The sequence below is a fragment of the Salmo salar genome, chromosome 01 (assembly GCF_965601325.2).
Source record: "Salmo salar chromosome 01, fSalSal1, whole genome shotgun sequence".
Lineage (NCBI taxonomy): Eukaryota > Metazoa > Chordata > Actinopteri > Salmoniformes > Salmonidae > Salmo > Salmo salar.
The window spans coordinates 145,434,118-145,453,296 of NC_138291.1; the positions used below are offsets into that span (position 1 = coordinate 145,434,118).

General features: G+C 41.1%; 1 protein-coding gene across 2 annotated transcripts; it reads right to left on the reverse strand.

Annotated features, from left to right (window-relative positions):
- Positions 1–326: 326 nt before the first annotated feature.
- On the reverse strand, positions 327–9,402 carry ggt5b (gamma-glutamyltransferase 5b). Of its 2 annotated transcripts, none has more exons than NM_001173727.1 (12): positions 9,138–9,325; positions 5,688–5,815; positions 5,475–5,570; positions 4,991–5,186; positions 4,124–4,284; positions 3,808–3,954; positions 3,547–3,677; positions 3,279–3,463; positions 2,973–3,064; positions 2,723–2,835; positions 2,427–2,537; positions 327–1,307 (listed from the first exon to the last, which is right to left on the reverse strand). In NM_001173727.1, exons 1-12 carry the CDS (start codon positions 9,314–9,316, stop codon positions 1,161–1,163), a joined length of 1,686 nt encoding a protein of 561 aa, NP_001167198.1. In that variant the 5' UTR covers positions 9,317–9,325; the 3' UTR covers positions 327–1,160. The 2 variants fall into 2 exon arrangements, with proteins under 2 accessions (NP_001167198.1, XP_082811473.1); XM_082955347.1 differs by having other exon boundaries at positions 757–1,307; positions 4,991–5,182; positions 5,471–5,570; positions 9,138–9,402.
- Between the last annotated feature and the right edge of the window lie 9,777 nt (positions 9,403–19,179).

Sequence of the window (19,179 nt, forward strand, 5' to 3'; positions counted from 1 at the left end):
ATTCACGAGAGCCTTACTATCATTCAGCTAAACCTGATGAAACACTCTGCCACATACCAAAGACTGAGCTCCTTTACTCCAAATGATCCCACATGAACACCAGACACCAGCACCTAACACTGGGTAGCAGATTTGCATGTTTTCATAATTCACATCTAGCGCCTGGGAGGATCCACTTCGGAGATCATTACTCATTCATAAGCTCCACTATTGAAACACATCTCATTACTATTGCCTTTGTCTCCGTCGGGGGAAGCTGTTCTCACCTCTTTTAGGGCAAACAGAAAAAGTAGAACTAATTAGTATTCATCTCAGACACAACATGCTGAAAGTTAACACTAGTTGAAGTTTTAATAGACCTGGAGGGGACTTATATAAATCTGTACATTTGTGACAACAGGCCCTGGTGAGGTCAATTAAATACATAAAAAGCTGACACAGTACTCTCACAGTATCAACATCAGTGCACATTACTTTTCACATTTTGGTAATATGTGCCATTATAGCTTTTGTAAGATTGCACACTATCACTATTGCACTAGTATTCATTCAGCCCCTCTAACCGATTTACTTGCTATTTCAGATGTTGATTCTATTACAATGTACTGCGAAAGGGGGCTGCAGAAAGCCTGTTTTATCTTAGTGAATGTGTGAGTCTCAGAGTATTGCTACTACACTCCAGAGAAGGACTAATAAATGAACTTGGAGGATTGTGTTGTTACATGTTCTGCCTGAATCTGACAGGTCCTTGTGGTCACAGCAAGAGCCCCGTGTTACCACAGGCTGACAGGCTGTACTGACCTTCTGTTCCCATGTCAGTTCCTTCAGGACCTCACTATACTGTATGTGTACTGTACAGTAAATCCTCAAGAACAAACATGTACTGTATGCACTTTGTAAAATGTGAAACTCCATCCATTTGAGTGCCAAAGTGAGAGGCCCCAAAAAAGGCCAAACTATTTTGTCAAGTGGCACATTTGATTCTTCTTAAGGCTCTTGGACTGTTGGTTTAGAAAAATAGTTAATATATAAACATAAATGAACTATAAAAATACATCTCACTAAAATGATGATCCCCTTGGATCTACTGCAGTGTCCTGAGGCCCACTACTTGGCTGTAGACCTGAGTAAGACCTCTTAATGTCCTGGTATTCTATTGGTCAGTAGCCAGCAGCTTTGCCCTGCTTCCTGCCGTCTGACACGGCTGTGATGCATCTGTCCTCCTTGGCCACAGCATTGACCACGTTGAAGAAGTATGGGTAGTCTGTCACTCTGTGTCCAATTACCTTTAGGGCCTCTATTACAGACTGAAAGCACAGACAGACAGTTAGTCAGGGTAAAACAAGCACCACTCGCAATCCTTACCTATTCCACGTCATGGTTTGATTGCGATGAAGCAACACTTACTCAGTGTACATTTTTTTAGGGATGGACCACCTTAATATTGGGAGAAAATGTTGCTTCCATCAATGTAATTGTCTGCATCATTTCCAATTCCCCATATATTTTTGGGTAAATATATATCCATATACTTTACATACACGCATGCATACATATACACATACACATACCTATATAGACATACATACTTTTTTTAGAATATACCTTTATTATTCCCCGCAAACCCTACCACCCTTCCCCCAATTGGTGTAAACCAATAAACACTTAGGCTTCTACCTTCAGTTTATATATCTTATACACATTTTACAGACACAATCTATTTTACAATAGTTATATTTTGTTTGTTTTTAGTCCTTCCTCTATTTTTGATGTCCATCCAGTTTGATTTCTATTTGTAACTGTGCTATTTCACAAAAGTTCTGAACCTATATCCATTTTACAGACCCCATATGTTTTACATTGGTTATCTTGTTATTAGTCCCACCCTTCAGCTCCATTCAACCCCTCCCATCTATCTCTCAACATCATCCATTTTGGATTTCTATTTGCCATATGACCAAAAACGAGCTACATATGGACAATACCAAAATAAATGATCTAATGACTCTGCCTCCTCACAGCAGAATCTGCAGAGCTGGGAAGATTGTATCCCCCATATATATAACATTCTATTGGTTGCAAGAATTTTGTATAGTAATTTAAATAGAAAAATTCGAAGTTTTGAATCCGCCGTTGTTTTGCGTATCAATTCATAAACCATGTGCCATGGAATGGGTACATCGAAAATCTCTTCCCAACTATTTTGCAATTTATATGGCACAGCTGTCCGTTTTTTGGTCCTTAAATGAAATTGGTATATGTTTTTATTTATCACACTTTTCTTTAAGCATTTATGTTCTTTAATACAGGGCCGACATACAAGTTCCTTACATTTCTCAAATGGTCACTGCTCTCAGGCAGTCAATTGCAGTGACATTGGCTGTCATTTTCATTGGTTTACTGAGAGGATACGAACATGGGATTACCTTATCAAAGGTAGGCTCAAAGTTCACATTGTTGTTGCCGTCAACAAACACTACAGGAGCAGCAATGGCCTCTTTCAAACTCATCCCCAACCAAAGGTGGTTCATGATTGACTGAAAGGAGAGAGAAAGAAAGAAAGAAAGAAAGAAAGAGAGAGAGAGCAAGAGAGAGAGAGAGCAAGAGAGCGAGAGAGAGTTGATGAGGCCCTATGGATCCCTTTCTCAGTTTCTCAGATGGTAATGGGTTGAGAAGGAACAGTCAGACTTGTGAAATTGGTAGAAATTGAATCTAGACTCACCAGGGCCATGGCGGTGGTGATCATGCTGCCCCCTGATCCCCCAATTACAAGGGTCTTTTTCCCAGAGCTGGAGCTCAGTATAGCTGGAGCCATTGAAGAGGGAGGTTGTTCACCTGTGAGAAATTAGATATAATCATATACACAGATATCACCCATAGACTTATATAATAAGATATCACCCCATGAATACCAGTTAGAGGTTAGATAGGTAGGCCTAAGTGATACATTCATTTAAAAACATTGAATCTACCTGCACTGACTCTCTCTGCTCTAAAACAGAAGTCCGCCAGCTCGTTGTTAAGGATGATGCCTGTTCTAGGAGAGTAAATCGCTGCACCAAAACTACAAGGAGAGAAAGAAAGACTGTTTTGTTAGCCAAGTGAAGAGTACACAACTCCAAAATCTGCAGTGTTAGCTGGTTTGTTTGCCGTCAGGACTGCCATCATATTCATATTTAGAAGGAGATTGTGTTCTAATACAGTAGACAGTGTTCTATTTAGAGGGACGTAGCTACTGTTCTGCAATGTTCTCTATCTCAGCGAGGGAAGAGGTTCACATTTGGTTGATGGTGCTTGTGACAGAGACTGCAGATCCATCTTCAGCCAGGACTGACACGTGTGTGGTCCCAAAGCGGTCAGGGGAAGGTGTGATGTTGTAGTAGGAGTTGTTATAGGTACGGTTATTACTGATCAATACCCTGATCTGATCAGCAAAATCCGAGTCCACCATATACGATGCATCCTACATGAAAAAAAGTATTTCACATATTAGTGGGTGAAAAGTACAGAATACACTTAAAGAGGCAGTTATTCTCAGATCCTTACTTTTTTAGGGTTGAAGACAGGATCGCGGACGCGTCTCCTCTGTCCTTTAGCAAATTTAGCTGCCTCAATGTAGTAGTGATAGGTCAGGACCTTCTGGTCCCCCTCCATGGACCTGGGGGTGAAATTAAACCCTGGGAAAGGTTACAAACAGCCATTCAAATCTCTACTACCCGATGAAGGGACATTTTGGAACTGTTCAATGATTGTGAGCTACCACGATGATTTGAGTTGAAAGACTTGAGAAAGTATTTGATCATGCACCTTTAATGATGTTGAGAATAAAGGCAAGCATGGCTCCCCCTGCTGGAGGTGGAGGGATGTGCATCTGGTAATCTCCCAGAGGAACAGTCCAGGCATCTTCCACTCGGACTTGGAATGACTTCAGATCCTCCATGGTTAGGGTCCCACCTAAAATATAACGGGGAACAAAGTATGTCTATCCATGTGAGCAATCCAGACAAGAAAACATAACAAGCTTGAGTTTTCATATACATTTTTGGGGGATATAGTTTGTTCCTTCTCTCTCTCTCTCTCTCTCTCTCGCTCTCTCTCATTTACACATACCAACCTCACCCACCTGCTGCTTTTACATCTTGGATCAAGTCAAGTCCAATTTGGCCAGTGTAAAAGGCATCTGCTCCTTGTTCTGCAATGGTTTCCATGGTTTCCGCCAGCTTAGGGAACTTCAATATGTCCCCCATGCCCAGCACCGTTTTGTTCTTGTGGCAGAACACCTCACTGGAGGGGAATGCATTCATTATACCATAGCAACCATAAACTGGGAAAAGACAAGAGAACAAACATAAACATGCACATGTAGCCATGCCATAGCCTATTACTGGATGTGACGCGACTTCACTGGATTACAGAGATAGGACAGAGAAGTAGCTACCGCCAACAAACATTACATCTCTGTTTACCACCTAATTTCATAAATATCTCCCTTCCTAAGCAGCTTGTGGAAACCTATTAGCATCTCAAATGATCCCTGAGTATATGTGAATCCCCCTGTCCATCTGCTGGGGGGCCAAGGGCACTTTCTCTATGCAGATCTTGTGCTACTGCTTAGACTTCTGTTCTGTAAGAGGAGAGAGGGGAGGAGAGTGGGGAGCTGAGGGGAGACAACCTCCTTTGATGTTAATCCCAGGGCTGGGCTTTAGGAAAGCCTCTGCAGTCTGTCTGTGTATAGTACCGCACAACCATACGGATGAGAACTTGGTCTGAGCCAACCGATAAAGACTACAGCAGAATACGTTTATTATTAGCTTCAATGCTAGGGTAATAGGACAGGATATCTGGACTTCTCTGACTGAGATACATGCACCTTGAAACAACTTTGTTGACTTTTCATTTGGGAAAATGCCTGTTTTAGGTAGAAGTATGGTTAGAATGAGAACAAATGGAACACATTTGAGTTCCTGTGTGTCAGTGTGAGATGTACTACCAGAGTGATGTTGCTTTCACCAGGTTTTCTATGATTGGGAAGTTAAGGAGGCGTCCCAGGTAGGGCGGCAGAGGGAATCCCTCTCTGGCCAGTCTAATGGTGGGCTCAAACAGCTTGGCCCAGGGCAGCTTCCCATACTGTCTGTGAACCACCTCATACCCACGCAACTCTCCAGGAACGCCAATCCATTGACTACCTACCAGGGGCCACAGAGGCAGAAGAGGTGTAAAGCACAAGCAAAAAGAGATATGTGATGCCACACTCCAGGACAGAGAGCAAAATTAAAGGGGTACAGACATGGGCTTGTGGTTTGTTCACATTTGATGTTAGAAATACTAAAATACATTTCTACTTTAGTGGTCTTGGAGTAATTTGAATTTGAATCAGTTGTTGTTGTCATGCAATGTTTACATATTCATACTGTATATTGATCCTTCCATCAATCCATTCATTCATTCCTCCATCAATTGGCAAGTCTACCTACCTGTGATAAATGTGACAGATGTGGGACAGCCCTTCAGCAGGTCCGCTTTGAATAACTGTGGGACAGTCTCTCTCGAACTGAAGGTTTTCACCTTACCTGAGAATAGATTGATAAAGAGATGTAGAGGTCACACAATTCCACCACAAACATTATTGGCTAAACCGTACACGGTACAGTAACACAGAAGCAAAGAACAGTAAAGAACAGACTCACCAAATGTATCCCTAACAGTAAATATAGAGCCTCCTCCCAGGCCCATGCTCTGTGGGTTGACCAGTGAGGTGCACAACAGAGCTGCAATGGCCCCATCTACTGCCGACCCTCCTTGTAGCAGTATGTCTCTGGAAACACAGCACATATTACAGCAGCTTTTCCCAAACTCGGTCCTCAGGTCCCCAAGGGGTGCATGTTTTGGTTTTTGCCCTAACACTTGTAAGGTGAAAAATTGTGTATAAGCTTTTTAAGCTTGTTTAGCAGAGACAATGTAATGAATAATGAATTTGATATTTCTTAATGGTTAACTTTGTTATGTACATGCGCTGTATGAGCCTTAAACCAGTACATTTCCACTGTCTTGTAAGAAGGAGCTGGCATTTTTCCACTTTGACTCTGTGTGTAGATATGAGGTGAACAGAGGCTGGCTTGAACAGAGAGGAGTAACAGAACTAACGTTATCACTTGTTTGTGCGCTATTACCTCACACACCCGATACACACAGCCACAAGAAGAAAACAAGGTAGCTTATGATGCCCTGATCTGCCGGAGAGGGGTGGAACGAGCCATGACTAAGAATTTTTAGGTCTACTATATAACACATCAGCATTTCCTGTATCATCGGGCTCTCGACGAATCACCTACGGGTGGTTCGTTGACCAGCTTCATTATTGCAATAATTAATCGATATTAAAGTATGATTGTTTGAAGAAATAAAGTCTCTCCTTATTGGTTAGAATTTCCACGACACACTACACAGTTGATTTAAATGATCAAAGCTTCATGATTATTTGATTAGCTGTGTAGTGCTAGGGCAAAAACCAAAATGTGCACCGCTTGGGGTCCTGAGGACAGAGTTTGGGAAACCCTGCATTACAGTATAACTTCAATGCTCCACTATAAACAATACTTGACAGGTGTGTGCGCATAGGCTACACGCACGCACATGCACACACACGTCACAGCTTCCTGTAGTTGAGTAATTTTAATTAAACTTAAGTTATGTTATGTTCAAGGGAAAGTCAGAATGACAAATCCCATGCCAAGAGGCAAGTTTGGGCCATGCACCATGTCTCAACCTGTCAGAGCACAGCTAACAGAGGAAACTGACTATTTCTGAATACCACTCATCATATCTAACATGTTACTTTTATATGGGTCCTTGTTTTCACTTTGGTCGCTTGAGGATTTTTTTTTTTTTTTTTTACATATGGATATTTTAAATCAGAGGTTTGATCAGGGTTACATTAAAGATGGTCATAATCACTGAGGATGACAAACATTTGCCAGCTGATGAATTTGCCTGGGGCTCATTGAATGAAAAAAAACATGATCTTTCAGAAAGAAAGCAAAGAGGACCCAGTAAAATAATCAAATATGCCTATATAACCTCTTTCTATGGGAGTAAAATTCAAAACTTTAAGACTTTCTAAGAACACAGGGTCAAGTGAAGCATTCACATCTGTTTCTACTGTTGTCTCGCCATTTCCTGTTAATAGAACATCATTTTTGGCATCGGCTCACTGATGAATCAGATCCTACATCTACACTGAGCATACAAAACAATAAGAACACTGGCTCTTTCCAAGATAAAGACTGACTAAGTGAATCCAGATGAAAGCCATGACCCCTTATTAATGTCTGGCGGGACTTTTCCGGGTCACTAAAATAGGGTCATAAAAATATTACGACACAGGTATTAAAAGCCTTGTGTCCTTTCTCATTTCCTCTCTTTGTTAAACAACAATAGACGGGACTGTATGGCGATCTGAGGCCATGGTGTCATCACACAGCTTGTTTGGTTTGTACATGTACATTCAGTGGGAATGTCCCACCAGACAGAAGCATGTCCAACTATAACGGTCCTTACATCCTCTCTCCTCCAGTCAGGTGGTGCATGTTGGGTAATCTGTACCCCTAGAGTGTCTTCATGTCTCATTGTTTGCGAAGGATAAAGATAGTTTCACCCAACTGAAGAAGGAAATGGATTGCTGAAGAGCGACAACTTTTGCAGCCGATAGTAATAGTATCTAGCTGCAGCCCCGCAGCAACCTGTCACTAAAACTAGCCTGTAACTAAAACCTATAATATCGCCATTTACTGGCTGTGGTTAATCACTACATGTTCTCACTACATGAGAACTCATTTACATAATTTATCCAGAGCATTTTAAAGCAGGGGTTCTCAAACTTTTTCAACTTCCCTACCTCCCTTTCCTCTCCTCCTTCACTAACTCTCTTTCCTTATCTCATTTCTTTTCAAGCTTCCTTTTCCTTATCTACTTTCCTGTCCTAGCTCATTTCCACCTCTCCTAGCACACTTTCCTTGCTTCCTTTCCTTCTTCCTTTCCTTTCCTAATTTTCTTTCCTGTAATTATTTGCTCGCTGGATGCATCTCGCCAATAGGGGACATATAGTGACCTTCAACAGAGAAAAGCATGGTGTGTGCTCTACCACTACCGGTTCAGCTAACAAAACTGAATATTTTCTGTTGCTTGAGGAGCTGACTTCAAGCTTGATTTGATGCTACTTATTTAAGGTCATGGTAGCCCTCACATTAACAAAATGGTAATGCCAAGTTAGGGATTATACCGAAGGAATGTAAAGCTCAAGCCATTGAATACACAAAACATGTCAGTGTGCTTAAAAACTTGGGAAAAGTCAGATAAAAAAAACATAACAAATGTTTATTGTCGGACAACATTTTCTGAATTTACAGATATTGCCGTTGACTGGCACACTTGATTTGTTTTTTTGTAATACAAGTAAAGCTATAGATCTGATCAGTCACAGTTGAATCAAGTCACTTGGGTTCAATGCAATACAATGAAATGTTCTTCAGCCCATAATCTCCATGACAGCCTATCAAATCCCTTAATCCGTTTACTGTTCACTAGTCTACATTTTATATCTCACTGCACCTTGCTTGACTCGGTTGAAAATAAATAGTCTACAAAGATTCTAATCCCTGCAGTAAAGATTGACTATCCCTGCAATATTGACATTTCAATTTATGTTGTACAGTACAGGATAAGGCACATGGCTTGAACCTGTAGCCTAAAGAGGCCAGTTGAGCCATTTTACAGAACCATCAAACACCTGTTTAGATCACACTCCTATTGATAACAGTGAAAACTTCAAATAAGATGTTTAAAATAAATCCTCACAAGCTGTACCTTAGAAAAAAAGGTGCTATCTCGAACCTAAAAGGGTTTTTCAGCTGTCCCCATAGGATAACCTTTTGAATAACTATTTTGGTTCCAGGAAGAACCCTTTTCGGTTCCATGTAGTAAGGGTTCTACATGGAACCCAAAAGAGTTCTACCTGGAACCAAAATGCGTTCTACTTGAAACCAAATTGATTCTCCAATGAGGACAGCTGAAGAACCGTTTTGGAACCCTTTTTTCTAAGAGCGTATCTAACTAAGCAAAGCAACCGTACTCTACTATACCTGCCAATCTCTGAGCAAAGTTGAGAATCCGCAGAAACCGCCGCGTTCTTGAAGGTGTCCTCCGAGCATCCTCGGTGGATAAATACATCGAAGGCTATGCAGAGACAAATGGATAGTATAGCACCCAATAATCCAATACAGAGACAGCAACCAAACTGCCAGGGCTTATATCTGGCCATACTTTCAGGAGTAAAACTTTTCAAAGAACACTTTCTGCCCAGCGGAGAATGGTATTGTATAGTCCCGTCACAGGAGCGCGTGGTACATTTGGCAATAAGCCCTCCTACTTATGCACCAAATCCCCCTCCCCCACACGTAAAAAAAGAAATAAATCAGTGCTCAAGAAGTTAAAGTAAATCTGGTATTCTCTTGAGACATGTTATATTAGATGACATTATAGGGAATGTGGCATATTATACATTTCATAGGCTTATCATCATCCATGTTTTAAACCAGGGTGTTCAACCCGGGGTCTGCAGACGGAAGCACTGCAGGGGGTCCGCGATAAATAAATAAATACATATATTATATATATGAATATCGCTAGCAACAACAGAATAAACAACATCTGAATTATATACCTACGGTAGAAAAGAGGAGAATATGTCAACTATTTCCTAACTACTAATGTAGTAGTCAGAATGCTTTTTTGTTTTTATGGGAATTTGGGATATTTTTTAATGTGATGCCAACAAGCATTACTTTAGAGTGTACTTGGAAGCAGATAAACAGCCAAACAGATGAGTGAGCAAAAATCTGCTTTTCATCCATTGAGGCGGAAATATAGTTCCCGAAAGAGTATTTGTCCAATTGAGTCACTCCTGGAAAGAAAGAGAGAGCGAGAGAGGGGGAAAGATTAGAACCTGGGGTAGTGGAGAAACAGAGTACACAAAACAGTGTGAAAGAAATAACAAGCTATTGGAGGACTGAACTAAAAATGATTTTACGTAGAAGTAAAAGTGAATGGTTTATTCAATTATAAATCATAGAAACTAAAACCCTCTAAACTAATCAGTAAATTATATTGCAGTAATCATTATTTGTGAGCCCATGCAGGCACTTAGTAATAACGTCACTTTCAGTGACAGTGTCTTTCCAACCCGTAGAGATTTGCTTCTACCTGACAAGCAAAGTATCAGATAAGAGCGTTCATTCACATTCTGTCTTCATTGTATATGCCATAAGCTTGTGTGTGGTTAATTATTAAAGCAACTGATAAATGTTTCAGGGGTACCAAACTGTGCCAGGGGACAGGGTTAATGGGGGTGCAAGATGTGATCAGAGATAAGAGACAGACAGCAGGGAGAGGGCTACATGGACAACAACGAACACCATCCACACATACTGTACCATCCACCACACATATCTCTATATTTTTTTCGTTTTTTTTATTTAACCTTTATTTAACTACGCAAGTCAGTTAAGAACAAATTGTTATTTACAATGACGGCCAACACTGGCCAAATTGCGCCGCCCTATGGGACTCCCAATCACGTCCGGTTGTGATACAGCCTGGAATCAAACAAAAGCCAAATCTACACTGGAGTTGCTTACCAAGAAGACAGTGGATGTTCCTGAGTGGTAAAGTTAGAGTTTTGACTTAAACCTGCTTGAAAATCTATGGCAAGACTTGAAAATTGCTGTCTAGCCATGATCCCCAACACCTTTACAGAGCTTGGGAGAATATTGCACAATCCAGGTGTGCAAAGCTCTTATGAAACTTACCCAAGAAGACTCACATCTGTAATCACTGCCAAAGGTGTTTCTAACATATTGACTCATGGGGATGAATACTTATCTAATCAAGGTATATTAGTGTTTTGTTTTTCACTTTGACATTACAGAGCATTTTGTGTAGATCGTTGAAAAAAAAAGACAATTAAATAGATTTTAATCCCACTTTGCAACACAATAAAATATGAAGAACTCCAGGGGGGGTTGTAGATTTTCTACACAGAAAGAAGGACACATAGAAACAAGAAAGACAGGGAGGGTGAGAGGATGACAAAATTAGAAATAGCATGAACAAGAACAGGGAAGGCGGCGAGGAAAACAGGGGATGGGAAAGAGACGAAAAGAGAAGCGAGATATTCTGCTGCCTATCCCTGGAGCAGGGGAGACAGAGAAACAGATGTCAGAGAGGTAGGGGGCAGACGGAGGGAGGATGGGGGAGACAGAGAAACAGATGTCAGAGAGGCAGGGGGCAGACGGAGAGAGGATGGGGGAGACAGAGAAACAGATGTCAGAGAGGCAGGGGGCAGACGGAGGGAGGATGGGGGAGACAGAGAAACAGATGTCAGAGAGGCAGGGGGCAGACGGAGAGAGGATGGGGGAGACAGAGAAACAGATGTCAGAGAGGCAGGGGGCAGACGGAGAGAGGATGGGGGAGACAGAGAAACAGATGTCAGAGAGGCAGGGGGCAGACGGAGAGAGGATGGGGGAGACAGAGAAACAGATGTCAGAGAGGCAGGGGGCAGACGGAGAGAGGATGGGGGAGACAGAGAAACAGATGTCAGAGAGGCAGGGGGCAGACGGAGAGAGGATGGGGGAGACAGAGAAACAGATGTCAGAGAGGCAGGGGGCAGACGGAGAGAGGATGGGGGAGACAGAGAAACAGATGTCAGAGAGGCAGGGGGCAGACGGAGAGAGGATGGGGGAGACAGAGAAACAGATGTCAGAGAGGCAGGGGGCAGACGGAGAGAGGATGGGGGAGACAGAGAAACAGATGTCAGAGAGGCAGGGGGCAGACGGAGAGAGGATGGGGGAGACAGAGAAACAGATGTCAGAGAGGCAGGGGGCAGACGGAGAGAGGATGGGGGAGACAGAGAAACAGATGTCAGAGAGGCAGGGGGCAGACGGAGAGAGGATGGGGGAGACAGAGAAACAGATGTCAGAGAGGCAGGGGGCAGACGGAGAGAGGATGGGGGAGACAGAGAAACAGATGTCAGAGAGGCAGGGGGCAGACGGAGAGAGGATGGGGGAGGCAGAGAAACAGATGTCAGAGAGGCAGGGGGCAGACGGAGAGAGGATGGGGGAGACAGAGAAACAGATGTCAGAGAGGCAGGGGGCAGACGGAGGGAGGATGGGGGAGGCAGAGTCCACTTACAGTTTACATTGACATTTTAGTCATTTAGCAGACACTCTTATCCAGATCTTATTCCTCTTAAGATAGCTAGGTGAGACAACCACATACTAAAGTCATAGCAAGTACATTTCCACTCAACAAAGTAGTTATCAGCAAAGTCAGTGCCAGTAGGAAAATATATTTTTTTTGTGGGGGGGAATCATTTAAGATACTGTTTGAAGAGGTAGAGTTTCAGACATTTTCGGGAAGATGGGCAGGTACTCCGCTGTCCTAGCTTCAGGGGGAAGCTGGTTCCACCATTAGGGTGCCAGGACAGAGAAGAGCTTTGACTGGGCTGAGCGGGAACTGACCCGTAGGACAGCCAAGAGACCAGAGGTGGCAAAACGGAGTGCTCGGGTTTAGGGTTTGAACATAGCCTAGGTAGGGAGGGGCAGTTCCCCTTGCTGCTCTATAGGCAAGAATCATGGTCTTGTCGTAGATGCAAGCTTCGACTGGAAGCCAGTGGAGTGTGTGGAGGCGCGGGTGACATGGGAGAACTTGGGAAGTTTGAACACCAGGCGGGCTGCAGCGTTCTGGATAAGTTACAAGGGTTTGGTGGCACAAGCTAACAGAGAGTTGTAGGTGTCTAGAAAGGAGAGGACAAGAGCCTGGATTAGGACTGCACATTCAAACACAGTTAGGAGGGAGAGGTTGTATGTCTAATTGGGTCTCTATATAAAAATCCTTCAGATATGTACTTCTGCCCTGAATCCCTGGACATCTGCTCTGAGTCAAGACCATGGGCATGCAGATGGGTCTGCAAGACTGTCAGGTTTTACGGCAACTATCTGGCTACACAACATTGTTTTTCTTTCATTATGTAATGATGCAATCATAAACAGAAATGGGTTATAAGTTTCTTATCTGAAGAACTGCTATTGATAAAGAGCTTCAGATCTACTGTCCCTCACCTGTTGTATCTTCTGGTCTCTCATTAAATACTTATGGTCAAGAATGTATGGTGAATTTCATCATTTTTACACACTCATGAGTAAATGGTGCTGTTCAAAAGCACTTTACATTAAGCAGGCCTTTATAAAGGCTTTGCAAAAGTTGATTGAATTATAACAGCTACATAGAACACCATTATTTTCAGCAAGCACAAACAATCACACAATGTCAACCACTGATAGACAAACCCTTCATAACATATGAAGTGCTAAGTCATTTTACATTTTATTTTACCATTAAAAAAAATGGATGCACTGTAAAAAAGGATATAAGGATTCAGTCAAAACGACTCGTTTGAACTAGCCAAGTCAACTAAATTAGTTGAGTTTACCTTTTTTTCCAAAAGTTGAGTTGACTTCAACTCACTCAAAATGTCAAAACATATTCAATCAAGTTGAGTTAGCAAAGAACTATGTGTTTACTCCACTTAGAAATTCATAACCATGAGGTCAAATCAACTGAAGAAACATAACAGTTGTGCTGACAAAAAATGTCAAGGTAAGATAACTACAACACATCAAATAGTCTTAATTTATGAACTCAAGTTGAGTTAGCAAAAAACAATATGTTTACTCAACTTATAAATTGAAAACTAAGAAGTCAAATCAACTGAAGCAAAATAACAAATTTCAAATTCAGATTACCAAAATTTACATTTTGGTAATTTAGCAGGCACTTTTATCCAGAGCAATGTCAACATTCAACGAAGGTAGATAAACAACCAAGTTAAAACGAACAAGTAAAACATTTCTGTAACGGTTACTTAGCATGTTGTAGTTAAAGTGGTGTTGGTTAGTTGACATTACTGAGTGCACTGCCAGTTTTGAAACTGGTGAAAATGCTCACACATGAGCAAGAGACAGATGGGAGCATAATGTTCCCTACTGAAATCACTATTATATTATTTCAAAGATTTCAGCCCAGTTCAGAAATGTGTAATTTAAAAAAAGTTGTTGTTTTAACTGTTTTGGAAGTTGACACAACTTAAAATTGTAAGGCAGCATTATGACAAACTTTGGTAAGTTGAAACAACTAATAGTTCTGTTTTTCTGACTAGCAAATACTTGTCCTTCCCACCAAGTAATTTGCCAAAACAACTTAAGTAACTTTGTTAGCACAACTAAAACAAACAGTTGAAGCACATTGATTTGACTACAAGTATCATGGTCACTCAACAACCTATTAAATCCAAATGTGTCAGTTCCACTTACTTTACTAGGTTGAAGTAACTTTAGATTAAGCTAACTCAACATGAAATCCTGATTGGACTTGTAACAAACTTTTGTAAATTGAGTCAACAAATATGTTTTTATAGTGTGGAAATTGGGTTGAAAGGTGAAGGTACAATGTTACATAAGACTTTCAGCTTGAGAGCATCTGTTTACCCTAGAGAGAAAATGGGAGCACACAGGGGGAGAGGCCAGAGAATAACAGAGGCCACTGGAAGAAGAGCAATTTGCCGACAGGAGTGGTAATAGCCTATTTAGACATTGTGGATGAAAATGAATATATATAGATTTTTTTTGAGGCCATTGAGCCTCTAGGTTTTCACCAGCTCAATCATTTGAAAATGTTTAGTGTAGGCTAGGCTATACAAGATGTATGGAAAGCTGGGATATAGTAATGTCTTGGCAAAGGAGAAATGCTCACTAACAGGGATGTAAACAAATTTGTGCACAAAATTTGAGCGAAAAAAGCTTTTTGTGCATATGGAAAATGTCTGGGATTTTTTATTTCAGCTCATGAAACACGGGACCAACACTTTATATGTTGTGTTCATATTTTTGTTCAGTGTATTTCCCTTTGACATGAATAGGCCTTATGTATTTGTCCAAGAGATGCAGTCCCACTTAGGTTGCCTATAATCAATAACTGACCAAAATACTTGAACAGTGATTGGTCGGTGTTCTGCATCTCTTGGACCCTTTGTGGTAAAAAAAAATGCAATTTTGAAAAAGTTATAGATATAAATATTCCAATGAAGTTAGATCTATATATTTTTTTTAAATATACAAGTAGAAAAGCCTTAAGATAAATAATCAACTTGTTAAGAGTTAAGAGAGAAACATTTTGAGAATTGTTTTGTAAAGTAGTAATATGTTGGATGAGTGTGTTGGGGACCAGATACCCCCGTAAGGTTATGAATGTGTTTCTACCTGTTATTTAGACAATGACTAGCCCAGTTAGTGCTTGTTTATGCTAACTTGTTAGCTAGTTAGCATAAGTAAAAAGCTAGCCAGCTAGCTAGTTAGCATAAGCTGCTAGGAGTACTAGCTAGCAATCGTCTGAGGTAAAATACACAAAAAAAAGATAATGTAACTTAATTTCAGTTGCAAATGATTCCACTAGTGACTGATAGCTTTACAGTTAATGCAACTTTATAGCTTTTTAGCTATTTTACACAGCATGTTATATCATATAGCTAGATAGCTATCTACATTTTTAAGAGAGAGCTTTTCAATTGGCATCTCTCCCCCTGTTTTCAGTCACAGGTGGGGACTGGATTAGGTGTGAGCAGTGCAGGAGGTGGGTGCATGAGCTCCAATTTTACTGGGGATAGCTTTAATTGTGACCTACAGGTCAAATCAAATTAAATGTTATTTGTCACGTGCTGAATACAACAGGTGTAGACCTTACAGTGAAATGCTTACTTACAAGCCCTTAACCAACAATGCAGATTTAAGAAAAATAAGTGTTAAGTAATAAATAGATAAGTAAAATATACAAAATAAAAGTAACAAATAATTAAAGAGCAGCAGTAAAATAACAATAGTGAGGCTATATACAGGGGGTACCAATACAGAGTCAATGTGCGGGGGCACTGGTTAGTCGAGGTAATTGAGGTAATAGTTAAAGTGACTATGCACAGATAATAAACAGAGAGTATCAGCAGCGTAAAAACGGGGGTGGGCAATGCAAATAGTCTGGGTAACCATTTGATTAGCTGTTCAGGAGTGTTATGGCTTGGCGGTAGAAGCTGTTAAGAAGAATTTTGGACCCAGACTTGGTGCTCCGATACCGCTTGCCGTGCAGTACCAGAGAGAACAGTCTATGACTCGGGTGGCTGGAGTCTTTGACAATTTTTAGGGCCTTCTTCTGACACTGCCTGGTATAGAGGTCCTGGATGGCAGGAAGCTTGGCCCCACTGATGTACTGGGCCATACGCACTACCCTCTGTATTGCCTTGCGGTCAGAGGGCAAGCAGTTGCCATACCATGCAGTGATGCAACCAGTCAGGATGCTCTCGATGGTGCAGCTGTAGAACTTTTTGAGGATCTGAGGACCCATGCCTTTGTCGTGCCCTCTTCATGATTGTGTTGGTATGTTTGGTCCATGATAGTTTATTGGTGATGTGGACAACAAGGAAGCTCTCAACCTGCTCCACTACAGCCCCGTTGATGAGAATTGGGGTGTGCTCGGTCCTCCTTTTCCTGTGGTCCACAATCATCTCCTATGTCTTGATCATGTTGAGTGAGAGGTTGTTGTCCTGGCACCACACGGCCAGGTCTCTGACCTCCTCCCTATAGGATGTCTCATCGTTGTCGGTGATCAGGCCTACCACTGTGGTGTCAGCGGCAAACTTGATGATGGTGTTGAAGTCGTGCCTGGCCATGCAGTCATGAGTGAACCGGGAGTACAGGAGGGGACTGAGCACACACCGCTGAGGGGCCCCCGTGTTGAGGATCAGCGTGGCGGCTGTGTTGTTACCTACCCTTACCACTTGTCTTTAAAATTAGAATCGTGCAATAGCAGAGCATAATAGTTTCCACATCAATGTTACACTGAGTAAATTAGTTATTGTAATTAAATGTTATATTCCAGAGTTATTATTTTTATTCCATTCCAATATTATATATTTTATATGAATTAAAAACAATTATTCAAAACCTTTTGCTCCTGAATGTAATTTTAAAGACTGCTCTTGCATTATTCAAATCATATTTAGTGCAATTGGACATAACGGATTGTATGGAAAAGGAACAACAAAAAAAGAACAAAGAAAATGAATGTACAGGTGAGTTAAAAAGAGGGACTTTACACAGGTGCGAAAATCTGATATCAACTTTGGAGGGGACAATTACATGAGATTTTCTCAAGAGCAATTCCTGAGGGGGACACCAAAAGTAGTGCTGTAACACATAGCCTACATTGTAGTATGGTAAATGTATATTGAGGAACCAAAGAAATAAGGTGTTTGCCGTACTCCTAACTACCGGTACCCAAAACTACACAACTAATCACAACAGCAATACCATTGCCTTTAACAAATCTTAGTTCAGTCACCAGTTTAAGGTGAGAGTGGGGGTATCCATGGCATTTTCCAATTATGTTCCTATTTTACAAGTCAAAAAAATGGAGAACCTTTCATAATGTTGCCAAACAAAGACTCAAAAACTTACCTGAGACTCCCTGTCTCCGCCAGTCTGTCCCTGCATAGCTGTCCCCAACTCTGCTGTCTGTGTGCCATCTGTTGCCTGCTCTGCCTAATGACATCATTGTGAAACATTTCCATTAGAATTTCATTTCTTTCTTATGAACATTTTATCAACTAGTCTGAGATATTAGGCTACTAGGGTTCTTACTTTGCGTTTTGGTGTACTGAAAAATACTCTGATGTCCGTCTTTTATTTTTCTGCCATTTTTCTACCTGGCTGGCTGGCTGGCTACACACACACACACAGTGTGTAGGTTATTTACAGTAGGAGATGGGCTTCTATCATCTTATCTTTTATCATTCTATTTGGGCTTCGATCTAAAAGGTAGCTAGCAAATGTGAAACGGATTAAAATGACAAGAGTTGACAGCTGTATGAGTTCACCATTTACACAACATATGCTGCAACCTTTTGTAATTTTAATAGTTTGTTTCATATTGGCTGGCTTCCAACAATAGCTGAATTTGCAAAGCTAGCGAGCACCAATTCAGTTTCAGTGGTGTTTGCTATAATCTTTGCTACCCGGGTTAAATAAAGGTGAAATAAAATAAATAAATAAAAGTTCCCTTGCGACAATTTAGCTTTTGCAACGAGACCATTAAATATATTTAAGACAATGGTAGAAGAGAGTGTAGTTCTGTTCAGTTTGGACTTCAGTTTATAGCTAACCTTATCACAGGGACTTTGAAGCACTAACTTACATCATCTGCATGCTGATCTTGGAATAAATTGACGATAGCAAAGATTCCATATTTGACGACGCCACATAAATGGAATAGGTACTAGCTAGCTTAATAGTTAATATTTGCGCGCTAGCTCTGCATATTCAGCTAGTGTGTGTGCGCCAATAACTGGATTAACCTTACGTCAGTTACGTTAATTGAGTGCCTTTCAGACAGTAGACACGACCCCTCTGTTACCTTGCCAACTAAGGAACTGGCAGTGGATCAAACCATTGTGAGGCAAAGGGTGGGGGGGGTCGCAATCTTTTAAAACTTAAAAACGCTATTAAGTGTCTATAATCAGCACAATTGCTTTCATTGCGTATTATTAATATTATTTAAATTACATAGTTATGTTTCAGTGATATATTGGGGGGGACAAATCATATTTTTCCCAGGACGGGGGGGGGGGGGGGGGGGGGGGGGGGAGTGGGGGGTCGTGTGTCCCCCGTCCCCCCCGGGATTTCCGCCCCTGACTTTACATTATATCTCCTCATGGTGGGGATATTAATGGTGACATGTGCCACACCATTACCCCCCTCCCCATATTTTATTTAAATCATTAAAATAAGACAACTAGACATAGCTTTTAAGTGTTACTTACTAAAGAATGTCTAAATAAAACTGATTAAATGGATTTTAACACACTTGTGTGAAACTCTATGCCATATTCTTCTACCAGGGAAACGTTCCTTTCTAAAAACAGCATTTCATGAAAAAAAAAAAAAAAGTGTAAACTGTAGCCATTTAGTTCCCTTTATATTGTATTCGCCTAAGCATGATCTTCATCCATATACCTATTCTTTTCAA

Coding starts and splice junctions, on each gene's coding strand:
- ggt5b (NM_001173727.1), bottom strand. CDS start 9,316: ATGGCCAGATATAAGCCCTGGCAGTTTGGTTGCTGTCTCTGTATTGGA. Junction 5,571..5,687: donor TACTGTTAGGGATACATTTG/GTGAGTCTGTTC, acceptor ATCTATTCTCAG/GTAAGGTGAAAACCTTCAGT. Junction 2,836..2,972: donor AGCAGAGAGAGTCAGTGCAG/GTAGATTCAATG, acceptor AATTTCTCACAG/GTGAACAACCTCCCTCTTCA.